The 18,852-nt window shown below is 36.0% G+C and overlaps 2 protein-coding genes across 3 annotated transcripts in view; both read right to left on the bottom strand.

The window, feature by feature from the left end:
- LOC112044586 (ATP-binding cassette subfamily G member 4) overlaps window positions 1-18,852 on the bottom strand; it is a 47,861-nt gene that overhangs the window by 7,894 nt on the left and 21,115 nt on the right. For both annotated transcript variants that reach the window (XM_024080468.2, XM_024080476.2), the window contains exons 3-5: window positions 8,301-8,487; window positions 6,486-6,631; window positions 387-625 (exon numbers count right to left, since the gene is read on the bottom strand). In XM_024080468.2, coding sequence (XP_023936236.1) covers window positions 387-625; window positions 6,486-6,631; window positions 8,301-8,487 — 572 coding nt within the window. The remainder of the gene's footprint in view (window positions 1-386; window positions 626-6,485; window positions 6,632-8,300; window positions 8,488-18,852) is intronic.
- Window positions 15,580-18,852, bottom strand: part of LOC112044581 (ATP-binding cassette sub-family G member 1) — a 90,324-nt gene continuing 87,051 nt past the window's right edge. The window contains exon 14 of the transcript XR_008251093.1: window positions 15,580-15,762. The gene's annotated coding sequence lies outside the window, so the exon portion shown is untranslated. The remainder of the gene's footprint in view (window positions 15,763-18,852) is intronic.

Below are 18,852 nucleotides of genomic sequence, written 5' to 3'. Positions count from 1 at the left end.
GATGCATTCTAACTTCATGGGAACGAAACTATACTATACTAACTAGCTTCATTGAAATTTATAGTTAAGTAGTTACATACTCTCATCATCATCATTATCAACCCATATTCGGCTCACTGCTGAGCTCGAGTCTCTTCTCAGAATGAGAGGGGTTAGGCCAATAGTCCACCACGCTGGCCCAATGCGGATTGGCATACTTCACACACGCAGAGCATTAAGAAAATTCTCCAGTATGCAGGTTTCCTCACGATGTTTTCCTTCACCGTTTGAGACACGTGATATTTAATTTCTTAAAATGCATGCAACCAAACATCCACTAGGCTATCACGGCCTCCATAGTTATGTAAGGCAGATTAATTATAAAATATTCAATAATGTATACTAACAAAAATCTACAGCATTGTGATAAGGCGGACAGATGAGGTGTAACTGCTCCAAGTAAGGCAGCAGCTGAGGGACCGAGCCCATGTAGGCGCACCGTCCGCTCGCCACACAGAACAGCTTGTCCACCATGTGCAACACCAGGGCCGAAGGCTGGTGCATGGTGATCACCACCGTCCGCCCCTGGCGTGCTAACAGATGCAAGAGGTATATCAGCTGCTTCGATATCGACGAGTCCAGCCCACTGAAACGAGAAAGTTAAATTATAAGCTTTTGTTTAATTTGCAATGCATGTATATACCTATGTATGTCGTCGTTATCAACGAATATACGGCTCACTGCTGAGCTCAAGTCTCCTCTCAGAATGAGAGGGATTAGGCCAATAGTCCACCATGCTGGTCCAATGCGGATTGGCAGACGTCACACAGAGAATTAAGAAATTCTCTGGCGTGCAGGTTTCCTCACGATGTTTTCTTTCACCGTTTGAGACACGTTTTTTAGCGTTCCGGTACGATGCCGTGTAGAAACCGAAAGGGGTGTGGATTTTCATCCTCCTCCTAACGAATTAGCCCGCTTCCATCTTAGACTGCATCATCACTTACCTTCAGGTGAGATTGTAGTCAAGGGCTAACTTGTAAAGAATAAAAAAAAAAAAACGTGATATTTAATTTCTTAAAATGCACACAACTGAAAAGTTGGAGGAGCATGCCCCGGACCGGATTCGAACCTACACCCTCCGGAATTGGTAGGCAGAGGTCATATTCACTGGGATATCAGTCATATCCATTGGGCTATACCTATGTATGTATGTTTATTTATTCGGGTGAAATCTTGCAATTTTAAAGCAGATTTAACCAATTAAGCTGAAATATTGTATACTTGTTCAATTTGGATGGCAACACATGTTTAACTTAGTGACGTCATTCTAAATCCAACATGGCGGCATATTTAAGATGGCAGACTAGTCATTTATTTTCACACCATTTAAAAAACCATTGAACACTTTTTTTTTCTTTTTATTCCAAACAAATTGCAAAATATTTTAGTCATTAATTAGGTATTCTTTGCAATTTCCAATACCATTAATACATCTACTGAGTTTTTCTTTATTCCAAGACTAGACAAGAAGAGTTGGTAAAAGACGCGAGAGTATATCAATCCATCGGTCCCGGTTTTTACCATCAATATCTGATAGTAGTTCATTTACCATTATCACCCCAATTCCGCCAATTCATATTAGAGCAGTGTGGTAGTCTCAGCTCCATATCCCCTCTCCATAAGGAGGGAGGCCCAGTGCGGAAAAGGCCCAGGCAAGAAGATGAAGAATAAGGGTGCCTTGCCCTGTAGTAGGCTATTAAAAAATGGCTGATACTGATATTGATAATGAATAATTTCTCGTCACTCATCATTTTAAGTTTCTCAAAAGTGTCTACCTAACGGTCTCATTGCTTGCTTTAACAATACAAGTTCAAGGTTTCATCGAAATTAAGACAATCGATTAAAGGAATTATTGTAACACTTCTGTGTTGTAACCCTTTTAAATAAACAAAGGGTTTATTATTCATTGTTTGTAACAGCAAAAGTGCAAGATTCTCTGTCAACATTTAGATTTATCGACTATTTTATATATTTTTTAAGGTAAGCAATCTCATTATTCATTGATCTGAACGATTACCGTCATTAACTGTTACAGTTATTTAGTAAACGTATCAAATAAACTGTGAAACTGTAAAAAGTAGATTGTTTAGAACTATAAAAGGACTGCAGAATAGCGGATTAATAAAATCATTTTGAGGCAAAGTTGCTCATTCCTCCAACGATTTTATATCATTAAAATCTTCTTTTGACGGCCTCCGTGGCGCAGTGGTTTGCGCGGTGGATTTACAAAACGGTTCTGGGTTCGATCCCCAGCCGGGCCGATTGAGATTTTCTTAATTGGCCCAGGTCTTGCTGGTGGGAGGCTTCGGCAGCGGCTAGTTACCGACAAGCGATTTAGCGTTCCGGTACGATGTTGTGTAAAAACCAAAAGTGGATTTTCATCCTCCTCCTAACAAATTAGCCCGCTTCCATCTTAAAGTAAGAGCTAATTTGTAAAGAAATAAAAAAAAAATATCTTGACCATTTCTAAAGACTACCAGTTCTTAAGGCAGGTTCTGCTGAGAAGAGCCGGCAAGAAACTCAAAAGGTTAAAAAAGCTCTTTTAAAAAAAATCGTAATTTTTAAAAGTTCCCGTTGATCAATATTCTAGGACCTAGTCGTGATTTGGTGTTGAGTTTGGCCCCTTTACCTTTAAGCTAGGCATAAGACAGAGCAGTGATAGCCCAGTGGATATGACCTCTGCCTCCGATTCAGGAGGGTATGAGTTCGAATCCGGTCCGGGGCATGCACCTCCAACTTTTCAGTTGTGTGCATTTTAAGAAATTAAATATCACGTGTCTCGATCGGTGAAGGAACACATCGTGAGGAAACCTGCATACCAGAGAATTATCTTCATTCTCTGCGTGCGTAAAGTCTGCCAATCCGCATTGGGCCAGCGTGGTGGACTACTGGCCTAACCCCTCTCATTCTGAGAGGAGACTCGAGCTCAGCAGTGAGCCGAATATGAGTTGATGACGACAGGCATAAGACTGTTTCTGTTCGATTCCCCTCTCTTAGTACAGAGAGCTTGAAGGAGCAATAAAAAATATGATAATAGCAATTAAATCCATCCTTTATTACAAAATTAAATTAAGATGCAGATCGAAGAAAAAATATAAATAAAAAATATATAAATAAAAAAACCTTGAGATAAAACTTTAAAGTACATAAAAGCCTTTAATAAAGTATTTTCCGGTAATCCGTGGGAAAGCTAACAAAAAATCCCATTTTAACATAAAGGAGTAAAAAAGTTTGTTAATTAAGTAATTGTTTTAAATGGAAGCAAAGTGGACCTTGAAACATTTGTTTGTACAATTATATAATATGACATATTTAAAATATCATGAGACGACGATTCCAGTGAAATAGGGTAATAAAGAACTGATAATTTTCATTGCTTTAGTCAATTCCAAGTCAATGCCTGATAAGATTTTATGTACTATAAGCCTTAGTTATGTGGTTAATTATATCTATCACAGTGATTTGTGAATTGCAAAGAGGTCTGATAGCGATGACTAAGAGTCAAAGTTCGTATCTTTGTTTGACTTTAGATTCGGTAGTTGCTATGCTATCCACATTTTGTTTGACGGTCAAATTATATCCATTGTGACGTTAGTAGACGAATATACAGAATCATAAAAACAAGCTGTGTATTTTTGTAATTACTATCTAAGTATTTGCGCAGAGTATTTATGCATTTATATATTAGCACTTTATTATCTTGGATACTAGGTATATCAATGATAATCTGTGCTTTGTTCTATACATATTTTGCTGTAGCGATTGACTGCGTTCTTATTTAAAGTGCAATACAGTATCGTAGATACTATATCTATACTAATATTATAAAGCTAAAGAGTTTGTTTGTTTGTTTGTTTGATTGAACGCGCTAATTTCAGGAACTACTGGTCCGATTTGAAAAATTCTTTCAGAGTTAGATAGCCCATTTACCGACGAAGGCTATAGGCTATATATTATCCCCATATCCGTACGGGAACGGGAACCACGCGGGTGAAACCGCGCGGCGTCAGCTAGTCGTTAATATATGTATTGTATAATGTGCTATGCGGTTTAAAATGAAGGAGCTAATGTTTATAAAGTTGTAGCTAGTAACAAGGAGGGATTCAGTCAAGGGAAACCTCTCACCATAATATACGGAACTCCGAGAGAGTATTCGTTATTAGCATGCCCTACATTGGAACTACGCGGATTTGGCTCAGTAGTATGCGCGGTGGATTTTTAAAGATGGAGGTGCTGGGTTCGATCCCCGGCTGGGCCGATTAGGGTTAGCCTATGCTCCTACCATAGGTACGTAAGTACCTACGATAGCCAATTATGAGATTAAACGACTTTGGAAGTTAGCAGGTCCACGGTTCGGATTAATTTCCAATACGTTACGCTGTAAGTGTAACCCTGATTATGAAAATCTGAGGAAAAGGTGTAAGGGTACAAGAGGCTTGTAATTTTTCAAGATCCATATGAATCTGAAATTATTTTGTTATGACAGCAGAAATAAGGACCCCAAAGCTCTCTGAAATAGCTCTACTACGAACCCCAAGATAAATGAACATAAGAAAAATGTAACTTGAGACAATGAAGTTAAATCTGTTATTTAAATCATATATATCATTAGTCATTTGTTATTTTAATCGAACAGTGAAAACAAACGGTAATACAAAACATTGCTTTTCGTTAGATAGTGTAAACTACTGACAAACGGCAATACAAAACATTGCTTTTCGTTAGATAGTGTAAACTACTGTCACCTTTGCTCTCACATTGTAAATATTGTAAAAGGGTGTCAACGACAAATTGTTTAGGTATTAAATATATAACACAATGTTGCAGTTGATACCGTAAAAGTGTGTAACCGCAATGAATCATGAGCTTTGTTTTATGTCAGTGCTCTTTTAGTGCATTCAGCTGTAGTCTATGACGTAGTGGCTCTAGGGCACTATTATGATAATTTCTTTGTTGTTAGATACCAAAGACAATGAATAGAATACAAGTAGTATTGGCATTTATTCGCTACAGAGATTTACCATTTACATGTATTAATTTAATCATACAACACGACATCTAGGCACGACTGCTGGATGATATTATCACCTGTCAATCCATGGATGAAATACGTGCATGAGTATTGCGATTTTATATGAGCAGTACTTACTATTCCGAGAAGACGAAAAAGAGAACAGCCCCTCTAGCCAAGTGGCACGCCCATTCTCTTTCTACGATTACTAACGCTAGATTAAAATTTCTAATTCTTCTAAAACTGGAAAGATGTTTGGTAATGACATTTGCTATCGACAGGTCACGTGATCAAGATCTGTCATTCCCATACATTTTTCTAGTTTTCGAAGCGCTAGCGATCGTACAAAAGAGAATCGACGTACCACTTGGCTAGGAGACCAAGAGCGTTTGTGTGAAGGAGTGTTAACACTTATCACTTTAGACAAACAGTTTTACACACTAACGCGCCTGTCTATCGGTTGTCTGTATACCTTACCTACATTGAAAGCTAAACGGACTTCCTATATTATATTGGAGCTGACTATACATCTAAGCGTCTACTAGAAGATAACTAGATACCAGATAATACAGATTGTATACCGAGGACGGAGGACGGAATACCGACAACACGAAAGAGCGAGGATTTCGCTTCGACGCAAGGAGTTCGTTGCAAGGAGTTGTCATGGGTTGATTTTCCACTTAATAGAAAGTGGACACCTTGTTTTTTTCCGTCAACTATGTCTTATATCTATATAAAATTCTCGTGTCACAATGTTAGTTGTCTCACTCTTTTGAAACTTTAAATTTTGATTTCATACCTACCTATATTCGGTAGGTCTGACAACAAGTAGTTGTTATTTTTTAAATAAACCCTGTCTGAGTTTGCTGCGGGCTTTTCTCGGACCAAGGCACGTTGGAAACCCTCGTCACTTTAATTTTAAGTTCTCTACGAATTATTATTTGACGTTTCAAAAGTGCTTGGAACCTTGGAAATAAATGAACTTTAACTTTGACTTATACGATTAAGTGATAAGCCCTTATCACTTAACTTATCACTTATCCGTATAAAAAATGGACCACCCGGTCCACTCAATATTTATAAGCCAAAACAACGTTTGCCGGTTTAGCTAGTATGACCAATGATATTAAATACTGTTAGATGTGATACTATCGCATGAAAAATGAGGCGCTCAAAAGAGGAAATATATAGTCAATCTTAGTTGTGGTCAACAACGAATAATACCCAAATATTGTCTACAATGTCGAGTTGTGTGCTCCATAAGGGTAAGAACTATATATTCAAAATTGTGCATGCGTGTGCTCAGTGTTGTAGCCTATTATTCCGATCACTCTTTGCGGTGATTTGGTAAGGACGTAGCCGATCTGTAGTATAAAATTATCATTGAGTATGACTATAAAAATGTCCAAATCCAAATAATTATGAAGTGCTATACCTAGTAGGTTCATCTAGGAACATGACAGGTGGATCGCTGACCAGCTCGAGCCCGATGGCCAGCCGTTTCTTCTGACCCCCTGACAGGCTGCCTGCTCTCGTGTTTCGCGCTTGACACACTCCTAGCGAACTTATTATTTCTTCTACCTGAAAAGAGAATTTAGACTCTTGTTATCATCATATTGATGAAGGAGATGAGGAAATGTGCCATGTGGATTAAAAAAGAACAAATAAAATAATAATAACTGAGAATAACAAGTCTAAACTCCAAAATCTTAGGCAGCTTAACCTTGGTAGGACCAACTTTAATAAAATCGTATAAAAACTTGCGAGAAAAAATACTAATTTAAATTAATTAATGCCGTTATACAACTTATGAAAAACAACAGGTTTAATATTTATTTGAAAACCTTTTAAAAAAACGTTAACATACCAATTGAATAGTTTTGGTATTTACCTATTTTTTAAATTTCGATTTTTTTTATATTTGAAAACGAGCTTTGCAAATAGCCCCTAAAAATCTTTTCGAAACTTTTGAATCTGAGTGCGGGGATGAAGTTTACATGAAATTTTGATAAAAAATCAATTAAAAATCGTATTTTAAGTTTTTGTAAGTTATTGGTGAATTGATTAATAAATTAAGAAAACTTAAATTACGATTTTTCATTTTTATTCCTCTTGAGAAGATTCAAATTCAAGAATTATGATGTTTAGAGAAGATTATTGAAGGTGGACTGACATAGAGCGGGTAGTAGGGAGCTGTTGGATGCTGGTGTCTCGAGACCGTTGTGATTGGAAGTCCATGCAAAAGGCTATGTCAAGCAGTGGACGTCCGTCGGCTGTTAATTATGATGATGATGAGGACGACGAAGAATATATTACTTAAAGATATTGGTAACGCCAGTTGCGGAAAATAGTTTCAGTAGGAACAGGTTTCGTAATTAAGCCTAATAAACATTATAACATTATAACTTCGGTCTTATGTACCTATCTGAAAAAATACATAATTACAGCTGTTTTTGCATGAGCAATGTTAAGTTGAACGTTTATTTTCACGCTTAATAAATTACAGTTCTATGCATATATGAATAAAATAATTATAATAGATGTAATAAAATGATATGCGGGATAAACAATTAATGCTGTTTTTAAAATACCGAAGTGAATACCTTTGCCCTCGATTCGAAGGGCGCAGGTTCGAATCCGGTCCGGGGCATGAACCTCTAACTTTTCAGTTGTGTGCATTTTAGGAAATTAAATATCACGGGTCTCAAACGGTAAAGCAAAATCATCGTAAGGAAACCTGCGTACCAGAGAATTTCCTTATTTCTCTGCGTGTGTGAAGTCTGCCAATCCGCATTGGGCCAGCGTGGTGAACTTTTGGCCTAACCCCTCTCATTCTGAGATGAGATTCAAGCTCAGCAGTGAGCCGAGTATGAGTTGTGATGATGATGATGATACCTCATTTTTGGGCCGATTGTTTACTTAATTGGTTCACGTCCAGGTGGGAGGCTTCGGTCGTACCTAATTACCATCCTAACGACAAAGACATACCGCCCCGCGATTTAGCGTTCCGGTACGATGTCGTGTAGAGACGGAACGGTGTGTGGATTTTCATCTACCTCCTAACAAGTTAGCCCGCTTCCATCATAGATTGCATCATTACTTACCATCAGGTGAGATTCTAATCAAATGCTAACATGTAAATAATAAAAAAAACCGGCATTGGAGCAGCGTGTTGGGTCTAAGCTCCATATCCCCTCTCCTATAAGGAGGGAGGCCTGAACCTGACAATGATGATGACAAGAATACATACTCTTCTACGTTTTTGGCTACTGCTGACATGGTTTCCTAGCTTCAGCTCAGCGGCAATGGAGAGGGACTCTTGGATGGTGAGCATGTCGTGGACCTGGTCGTCTTGGAAGATGTAACAGGAGCGCCGTCTAAACATCTTTTCGTTGCGGAGCCGACCGTTGATGCAGACCTTCCCACTGGTTGGCTTTCTGTAACGAAAGATAAGTCGATTGTATTGTGAACTGGACGACGCCTCGCGGTTTCACCCGCGTAGTTCCCGTTCCAGAGAGAATACGGGGATATATTATATCCTAGCACATTCACAAATAATGCGGCTTTTTGGTGGTAAAAGAATTTTCAAAATTAGTTCAGTAGATACAGAGATTACCCCCTTTACGGCTTGATAAGTAACACACTAGCGACCGCGCCTGCTCTACTACATTAGGTATCTACTACCTAGGTATTTTAAGTAGGTATATCACTCACGTTATATTTCTTTATCAAAGTGCAAACATCTTGTAAGAAATTATAAGATTGGCGTTATTGACAAGCCTGATAGTGTGACTAGGAAGTAGGCGGACGTTTTCTGTGAAACTAAAACGTTCGTATAGCGCATTGGTTCCCAAACTGGTCAAGGTGGACCCCAAGTGGTCGGAAGGCTCAACAGGGGTCTAAGTTGTTGTTATAAAAAAAAATGGGGATTCACGATTCGTAAGCGGGGGTCCACGAAACTTTCTCTCACTCTCTCTGTGAGACTCACAAACGAAAACTGATAATTTTGTTGTTAATTTGCTTGGGACTGAGCCGCAACGCTCCATAGTTAGATATATTTTTTTATAAATTTGAGAAATGGTAGAAATGTAGCCGTAGATTACGAAAGTGGCCTATGAGAAATAATAGTTTGGGAACCTCTGGGATAGCGGCTAAGTTACTAACGGACGTCCGCGACACGCCTTTGAAACTCTGTTTTTCACAAAAAATTAAAATATAAATGAATACAGTCCTGTAAATTAACGGATCAAACGCCAATGGGAGATGTAACCTGATTATCTAAAACTAATTTGATTAGTTTTAAAAATGATGCGTAGGGTGACCAAGTTATGTTTTATAATTTTCCGATTTTAAAATTCTATTTTGTATCAGTTTTTTCAATGCTGTGTAGCCGCTGTAATTGTACTTTTTATTTTAATTTAATATTATTTTTTTATATATTTTGTAGAAGAAAATAATTGAAAACAGCAATACACATTCCAACCTTTTTTTTTAAATGTTTAAAATATCTCTCTATTGGCCTAAAATTGCTAATGTACAACCACTTGCAATTCAAATAAGTTCATCACTTATCATCATGTGAGATTGTAGTCAAAAAAAAAGAAAAACACGTAAATATAATTTTCACCTACATGAATTTCTAGCTGTATATATACAAACATAAAACATCATTACCGTTATCTATATCTAGTTGCTGGACTTACATTATTGATATTTTATCTTGTACATGCCATTGCCACCGCTCACAAAATAGGTAACCATCAAAATATTATCAGTTTTACTACATTGTAATGATATGAGTAAGACGGCGTGCCCCTAACAATGTTACGTTTTTACGTGCTTGAACATTAAAATCTAAGTGTAGTAGAGATCACGGTGAAGAGTTCATTTGGGTATGTGCTACTACTATGCATATTCCCTGACCCATTATCATCAGTGAGGTTTGATGATCTCTCGTGCGCAGTTTGTAGTGCTGTGATTCACAGGAGGTCCTGGGTTCGATACCCAGCACAGGGCCTGTAGCCATGTGGCACGTCGTTCTTTTTTACAAACGAACAAAAATGTAAAATCTAAAAAACAGATCGGATCGAACATGTTCATGACCTGCCGATAGCAAATGCTATTCCCATACATTTTTAATTTTCTAATCGTTAGCGTTTGTAGAAAAAGAATCTACGTGCCACATGGCTACTGACCCAGATCTGCTATGTCAGTATATTATATTTTCTAAATTGGCTCAGATTTATTCTGGTGGTAAGCGTCGGCTGTGGCTTGTTGCCACTCTACCAGCAAAGACGTACTACCAAGATAGCTTTAGCGTTCCGGTACGATACCACGTAGAAACTATCAGATGGGTAGAATAAACTTGTACCTTCTCCAAGTAAGCCCGCTACCATCTGACTGCATCATCACTTAATATCAGGTGATGTCACAGTCAAGGGTTTTTGTAATTTATTGAAATGAGGTTCAACGCCTGTCGATCAGAAATATGTATGTATATACTCGTAGTAGAATGAGAGCTAGCAATAGGCAAAAATACCTGATTTTATGAAGGCTGGCCGCCGTTCTTACCGTATGAGCAAAGTTATGTAGCAATTGTAGATTCCTAATCCATCTTTATTCTATACCAAGTAATAATATAAAGATATAAAGTTTGTAGTATTGCAGTGGGTAGTTTCTGGATCTATTGAACCAATATTATTTTTTTTTACCGCTAGAAAGCTACGTTATACGTTAACAGCAAGAATTTCTAGTTTAGTATAAGATATATACTAGAGATGCGCCGACTATGACTTTTGCCGATTAGCCGACTAGCCGATTAGTCGGTTGCAAAGATGCCGACTAGTCGGCCGATTAGTCGGCAATGCCGATCACGTGTCGGGGATTTCCGTAAAGCTATGTTTAGATACAGCTGATTTAAGCGCAAGTCGCTTGCGAGTGTGTCGATGTATTTTTCTTAATTTTCGTTTGCGCGTGCAATAGAGCAAACAAAGGCTTATAATATTCAAAAAAAGAATTCTGAGTGTCACGTTTCCCCTTTATTATAATTATAATTTGTTATTTTATAACAAAAATACAAACAATTTTTAATTTTTGTTTTTTCAAGTGAAATTATAAATGTTTTTTTTGTACAAATACTACTGTTCTTGTTCATGGAAGTTAAAGGGTTGATTTAAAATTTAATCATGACAAAAAGAAAATCTTTAGTAAAGATGTGTTTTCTTACTCAATACATAATATTATTGGGAAATAAATACAAAATAATAATCTAGTCGGCACTTTTTCCGACTAATCGGCTTTACCGACTAGTCGGCGACTTTGCCGATTAGCCGGCTTAACCGACTAGTCGGCAACTAGTCGGCGCATCACTAATATATACCTAATCAGCTCGTGTTCCTCGCAAAATGTCAGACAATTTTGTTCATGAATTTGCGATACTAGTCCATAGGTAATTAGTCTGAGTTTTTTCATAACATAAAATACATAACATTCGGTTTATTATTATAGCAATTGACATACACGTACATACTTAATTTTATATATGAGAAGGTATTGTACTGCGCATAAAAATCTAACAATTCTGTCATAACACTTACTTCACTTTAAATGGAGTCATAAAGTTGAGGTCTTTATTGTGCTTGTATTACAAGTAGGTAATAAGAAGGTACTTGTCTAGTCTTAATCTTAACTGCCTCGTTGGTTAGATTAGGGGACTTCGAATCACGAGGTCTTTGGTCGGGTTTTAATGTTTTTTTTTTTCATTTTTTTTTTATATTTAATGAAATACGTACGAGTACTTGACTAGTTCTAATTTCCTCGTTAGTTAGCCTATGAGATTTCAGCTCACGAGGCCTTAAGTCGGGTGGTTGTGATGTTTTTTTTTTTAATTTTTTTTTTACATTCAATGATAAGTTAGACCTTGATGGCGATCTCACTACAGTTTAACAGTGCAATATGTAATTTGGTAGTTACAAATGGTTCTGGATAAGTTAGAAGCCTGACATTTGGGTAAATGATATTTAAAAGTGTTAGCTTCGTTATGACTATTTCTAATACACAATTTGCAAAACTTTTCCCGATAGTTTATTTTTTATTTGAAAAATACATGTTTTTTTCACATTTTGCTTTAAATCTCAGGAAAAGCATGCTTATTTTCTTAAAATTTTGTTTTGTTTAGTAACAAAGGTAATCTTGAACATGGCCATTTTTTTTCGATATGTTGTTCAATTTGATGGAAGTGGAACCAGTTTTATACCCCTATCTCATACGGTTTCCACGCGGCTAGAATCCTACTCGTAAATCGCTTGGCGGCACGTCTTTCTCGGCGGTAACACGCCACGGCCTAAGCGTACCACCAGACCAGACCTGGTCCAGTAAAAGTGGCACGTTGATTCTCTTTCTACAAACGCTAACATTTCGAAAACTAGAAAAATTAAGGCAATGACAGATCCGATCGATAACTTGGTCACGTTACCTGTCGATAGTAAATGTCACTCCTATACATTATTGAATTTTAAAAGCATTTGTGATCGTAGAAGGAGAATTAACGTACCACTTGGCTACAGGCCCAGAACCAATTTGGAAAATATAATACTTATTCTAAACTGACCCGTGCTGGGAATCGAACACAGGACCTATTGAGAACATATCACTTTCAACTGTGCCAGATAGATCGTCAAGCGATGTACTGGGCTTTTCTATCATATAGGATACTAGCTGACGCCGCGCGGTTTCATCTGCGTGGCTCCCGTTCCCGTAGGAATATAGGGATAAAATATAGCCTTCCTCGATAAATGGGCTATCTAACACTGAAATAATTTTTCAATTCAGACCAGTAGTTTCTGAGATTAGCGCGTTCAATCAATCAAACAAACAAACTCTTCAGCTTTATAATATTAGTATAGATTTTTAGTAGATTTTCTTCACCTTTTTTGATTTTATTCTTTGGGGTTGGGAAGTTGGTGGTGTTATACGGCTGTGCCATGCTGGAGTTTTTCATTGAATGTGTGTTTGTGTATATCATCATCATCATCAGCCGATGGACGATCATTGCCGGGCATAGACCTCTTGCATGGACCTCCAAGCACTTAAATAAATTCTTAGTTTTAAAATATTTTCATTTAATTCATTTTTCATTTAATAAAGTTAAAAGGCCGTTTTTTAAGTAAAAAAAAGAAACTCTTCGGTTCTTGAAATAGTAGGTACTTAAAATATTCCGTTATTTGAATAAATATAATATTAATATGCTTCTTAATAGCCGCACACAAATTGCCAGCAAGACATTCTAGTAGGTACACTTATTGGGATCATTTTAGATATAAAAGAATCTGATAAATTATTATAAAAATTAGGAGATAAAACTAATTTACTGGCAAAATTACTTGTGATTAAATAATAATAGAACGTTACCTATTAATATGTTAATTTTATCACTTATTATGATAATGTAATTGCTGAAGGTTTTTTATGGATACTTTATCATCTGCAGGTGTTGAAATGTTAATAGAATTTAGGGAGTGGTTTTTATAATTGAATTGAATAAAGTAAATATATCTTAATCTTAACAAAATTTTGTATGTATTTTGTCTTTAAAAATATATTTTAATTAAAATATAATTGACAACCAAGTATTGTATGAGACATAATTATAATGACTGATGGTTAAAAGCACTTATTCTAATTTATATTCTAATATATAAAATTCTCATTTCGGTTTTTATGAAATTTTGTGTACAAATCGCGTAGGTCTGAGTATCGGTTTTGGAGGAACATCCATTTTGTCAAAACCCTAAATGATAAGGGTGACCCTTCGACAAAACTTTTAATTTTTATTTTCTAACTTTAAAGGAGAAACTTATATTTCTATACTAGGGCCAAAAAATTCAAACGGCACAAAGCTGAATATTGGCGATAAATTAGAACATAACAGGATATATCATGGAGCCACGTTCAGAAAAATCCACGTTAGCTAAATTAGAGGCTACTAAAACTACTTGCAGAATTAGTATAAAAATAATGAATTCGGCTTATTTTCCCTGTTGGACAAATCCCGCGGGAACCATGGATTTTTTCGGGATGAAAAGTAGCCCATGTTAATCCAGGGTATTTATTATCTATCTTTGTTTTAATTTTTAGCCAAATCGGTTCAGTAGTTGCGATGTTAAAGAATAACAAACATCCATACAAACTTTCGCGTTCAGATCAAAATGAGCACGAGTATTAGTAGGATGGCGTGAATACGCGAACGAAGTCAGGGGGTCCACTAGTATATGTACATATTACAAATTGTTGTAAAGGGCGTCTCGGTGTGTTTATTCAATAATTCTCCACATCCGGATGAACAAAGGCGTAAGTATGGATTACCGTTAGTTCCTAATAACACGAAGTAGGTGAATTGAAAGGAAGTAGCTGAAGTCATCTATTGAGCACTTCCTCCCGATTTAGATCCTCTACAGTCTATAGAATGGGAGACTGTATTAGCCAGACATACCTCAGGACTGAAGGCTTATAGTATAAGTATAGATAGTTAAGCTGTGTGCTTAGTTTTAAATAAGTTTGTAAAATGGTGGTAAACAAAAAAAAATCCTTGGCTGAGTTTGTTGTGGGCTCTTCTCGGACCAAGGCGCGTTTGGAACCCTCGTTAGTTTTAAGTTTTCGACTATTATTACCACCATTAAATTTAATTAAATTATGACATATTCTTGACCTTTTAAAAGTGCTTGTAAACTAAGCTTAATTGAAATAAATGAATTTTGACTTTGACTTTGATAGATATACAGGGTGATTCGGTCTTTAGTGCGGATATTTTTTTTCGTGGTTCTGTATCATTAATAGAATATAAATCTACAAACAGTTCGATACATTTTATGTATTTTTTTTTTTGATTTATGTCTCTAAAATAACAAAATAATGTACATATTGTTACTAAACAAGATATATTCAGCTTAAAAGTGATCTGGTGACGTTCTTTAGGTATCAAACGAAAATAAAATAAACGCACAATAGGGTGACCCTAAAATTCTGTTCAAAAGTAAATAACTTTAGCTAACGATAATTTTGTTATTTTTGAGTTAAAAAAAAAAAGAAAAAATACGTGATCATTAAATTTTGTTTATGTACAAAATATAAAAATATCCGCACTAAAAAAATTTTCTTCCTGTAGATAGATACAAGTAGATAAGTCAACACGATCCAACTCTGTAATTGACTACCATACTTACTAATGGTAGCGGCATGAGCTAACTATAGCTTGGCAACTTCGTTCGTAACACTCCCGATTGACCGCGCGGGCCGGGGGGCGTGAAGCGATGAATGAAAAACCCACGACTGATGCACCTCACTTCCGCGCACGCACAATTTCACACCCGTGCAGTCTTTCCCCCCGTCGCCCGCATATCATGGGAGTGTCATCAACGAACTTGTGAAGCTATAGTTATTTATTTTATTTTTTATATTCTTTACAAGTTAGCCCTTGACTACAATCTCACCTGATGGTAAGTGATGATGCAGTCTAAGATGGAACTTGTTAGGAGGAGGATGAAAATCAATACCCCTTTCGGTTTCTACACGGCATCGTACCGGAACGCTAAATCGCTTGGCGGTACGTCTTTGCCGGTAGGGTGGTAACTAGCCACGGCCGAAGCCTCCCACCAGCCAGACCTGGACAAATTAAGAAAATCTCAATCTGCCCAGCCGGGGATCGAACCCAGGACCTCCGTCTTATAAATTCACCGCGCATACCGCTGCGCCACGGAGGCCGCCGTAGTTAGCTCATGCTGCTACAATAAGTAAGTTTGGTATGGTATGGGAGTTGGATTGTGATGGCTTATCTACTTGTATCTATCTATATCTATCTATCTATCTACATATATCTATTATCTATACTTATAATAAAACTGTAACAGATAAAATTCTGTACATTGAAGATATTTTGAAAATTTTAGTTGGATCGATACTTACTGAAGTCAAAAATATTTTTGTTTAATTTTTCTGTTTGTCTGTCCGCATTTTTGTTGACCGGGCATCACGCTGAAACTACTGAATGAAATCAAATGAAACTTGATATGATATTAGATCATAATACGGTGAAGGTTATAGGATACTTTTTGTCGCGAAAATAAAATCAGAAGGGGGTGAAATAGGGGTTTGTAAGGAAGGTCCTTCCTTTTTCAAGCTACATTTGTAAAAATTTGTATGTAGTATACATGCCAATTTTTACAAATGTATTTCCCATACATTTTTGAATTTTCGAAGCGTTTGCGATCGTAGAAATAGAATCGACGTGCCACTTCGCTACAGTCCCAGTTGTTTCAGAGGAGTTTGATAACAAACACTTCGACCCGAGAATTTTAGTTTTTAGATAAAGCAATCTATTTTAAAACTAATCGTCAATAGGGATGATGACAGTTTTTTAAATTGTATATAAATTAAGAGTACGCTAATAGTAAAGAAATTTTGTAAAAGGAACAGGGTATCTGCGATCATTACTTTCGGAGCTGCAGGAATTTAAAGGGTCAGATTTGCGGCGCTGCCGCGGATCCCTGAAAAACGCCCCATACAAAATGGCACGAACTAATGACGTCGTAGGCAATGTAATGATCGTTAGATTTGTATGAGCGTACAAACAAAATTACTAATATCTTTGTTATTAGTGCGTTTATGTTTATAGTTCATTTATTAAAAAATGTCACATTTAATGTAAGGAAGCTAAAACTGTATGAATTTTCATCTAATTACGATAAAAGATTTTTAATAGATTTTGAAATTTAATAAATCTTTGCTTTTTATATATAAATTAGTTAACAATGATCCTTTTTACCCGAATGTATCATAAAAATCAATATATTCAAACCTAGTCATCATCCCCATTTCTTAAACGTAATGAGTCACATTCATACTACTATCTATACCTCATAAATGACCATCACAGTAGGGTGCAGATAGTCGGGTAAGTATCACTTACTCATGCAGATAGGGAATCACTATCTGCAAAAACCAATAACTGTAATCTTTAATAAGTGGTTTAGCTAAAACGAATGCGCCATGTTTAGTCATACTGAACATAGAACAGGTGTTGCTATGAATCATTGCTCTAATGGGCTTAAATCATTGATGTATAAGACTATACTTGTACATCTATGCCTTAAATCTATGTCGACCCTAAACTCACATTCGCACGAGAGTTACTACGTTAAAAATTACGTTTAAGAGCGCGCAGCACGTCGGTACGTTATGCATAAAATTCGAAGCGCAAGCGAGACGCCGAATTATGACTTTCACGTGAGTGAAAAGCACGGAGCGATTGACGCGTGACGCAAATTTTATGACGTGTGCGCCAAAACCATTTTTACCTAATTGCAAGTAAATTAAACAACATAACGAAAAACAAAATGGCCATGTTTAAGATATATACCTAATTTTCTATACAAAACAAAAATTTAAGAAAATAAGTTTGCTTTTCCTGAGATTGAAAGCAAAATATTTTTCAAAAAAATAAACTATCGAGAAAAGTTTTACAAATTGTGTATTTTGTATAGTCATAACGAAGCTAACACTTTGAAATGCCATTTCAAATTGTTAGCTTCAGGCTCCTAACTTTTCCAGAATCTGAGATCCACCATTTGTAACCATCAAATTACATATTGCACACTCTTAATAAAGGCAAGTAATTTGATACAAAATGTGTGCAGTTTTGTACAGTTTCTCATTTTACGTAGATAATCTTTTCATTTTTGTTAATCGATTGAATAGAAAACGATAGTGTTAACTTTAATTCGATCAAATAGCCCAATCAGAACAAAAGGAACATACACCATTGGATAAAATTCATTATAGCCTCATAATTTAATTTTCAGAATCATCATAATATAAATTATATTTATGTATATGTATAATCAGTCGGTTCATTAGAGCATTCTCTGAACTTGTATCGTGCGATAATAATAATCCTTTTGATAATATTAATACCCAAGTTACTGTATTGGTAAAAAGCTTTATTTTTGCTATATTTTGTCTAGAAATCACTCAAAGCAAATTGTTTCTAAGTCGATAAATATAAACACACTTCAATTAGATTTTCATAAGATTTACAAGTGGGCTGATAAGGACAACACCTTACAATATGATTATCGCGACAAAGTCTCCAGTCTCGACTGATAATACTTATCTTAATTATTTGATATATGTTTTCTCCTACTCGCTCGGAAATAGCTTAAATTATACAAAAAACCAAACCGACAATCCGACTTGTTTCATGTTGGCAAATATTCGAAACGTGAATAGAAAATAGTTTATAGTTTCAGAAAAAATGGAGTTTCAGAAAATTTTGTTACATGATTTCAATTCATATAGCCAACCGTACTATCTATCTAGTACGGAGCAAGGTTGACAAAGTATTAGCTTTTATAAAACTACTAAGATTTGGCTATCATAGGCCAAATTATCGCAGCGCGAGAAAATTTTCATAAATTAGTTTTACTATCCTGAAAAATCTCGGTATCTTCCTAAGTATTTTAGGTATTTTAATTTCCACCAATCTCTTTTAAGCTAAACTTATTTATTAATTTTAATTACGGGGTTAACACTCATTATAGTGAGTATTTACAGAGAACGTATCACAATATTTATACAAATAAAAAAGGACCTTCGAAATGTATGTACCTACGCCCATAACTTTAGAACGACTGCACCAATTTGGATGAGTCTTAGTTTTATGTATTCGTTATTGTTAGACAAGGTTTGTGTAAAAATTACAAAATTTAAAAAAGTCTAAAAACTGACACTTTTCAATATAAACGAACAAA

Source organism: Bicyclus anynana, chromosome 9, assembly GCF_947172395.1.
Source record: "Bicyclus anynana chromosome 9, ilBicAnyn1.1, whole genome shotgun sequence".
NCBI classification, from domain to species: Eukaryota; Metazoa; Arthropoda; class Insecta; order Lepidoptera; family Nymphalidae; genus Bicyclus; species Bicyclus anynana.
Note: the sequence above shows the minus strand (reverse complement) of the source record. Positions and strands in the feature narration are given on the sequence as shown.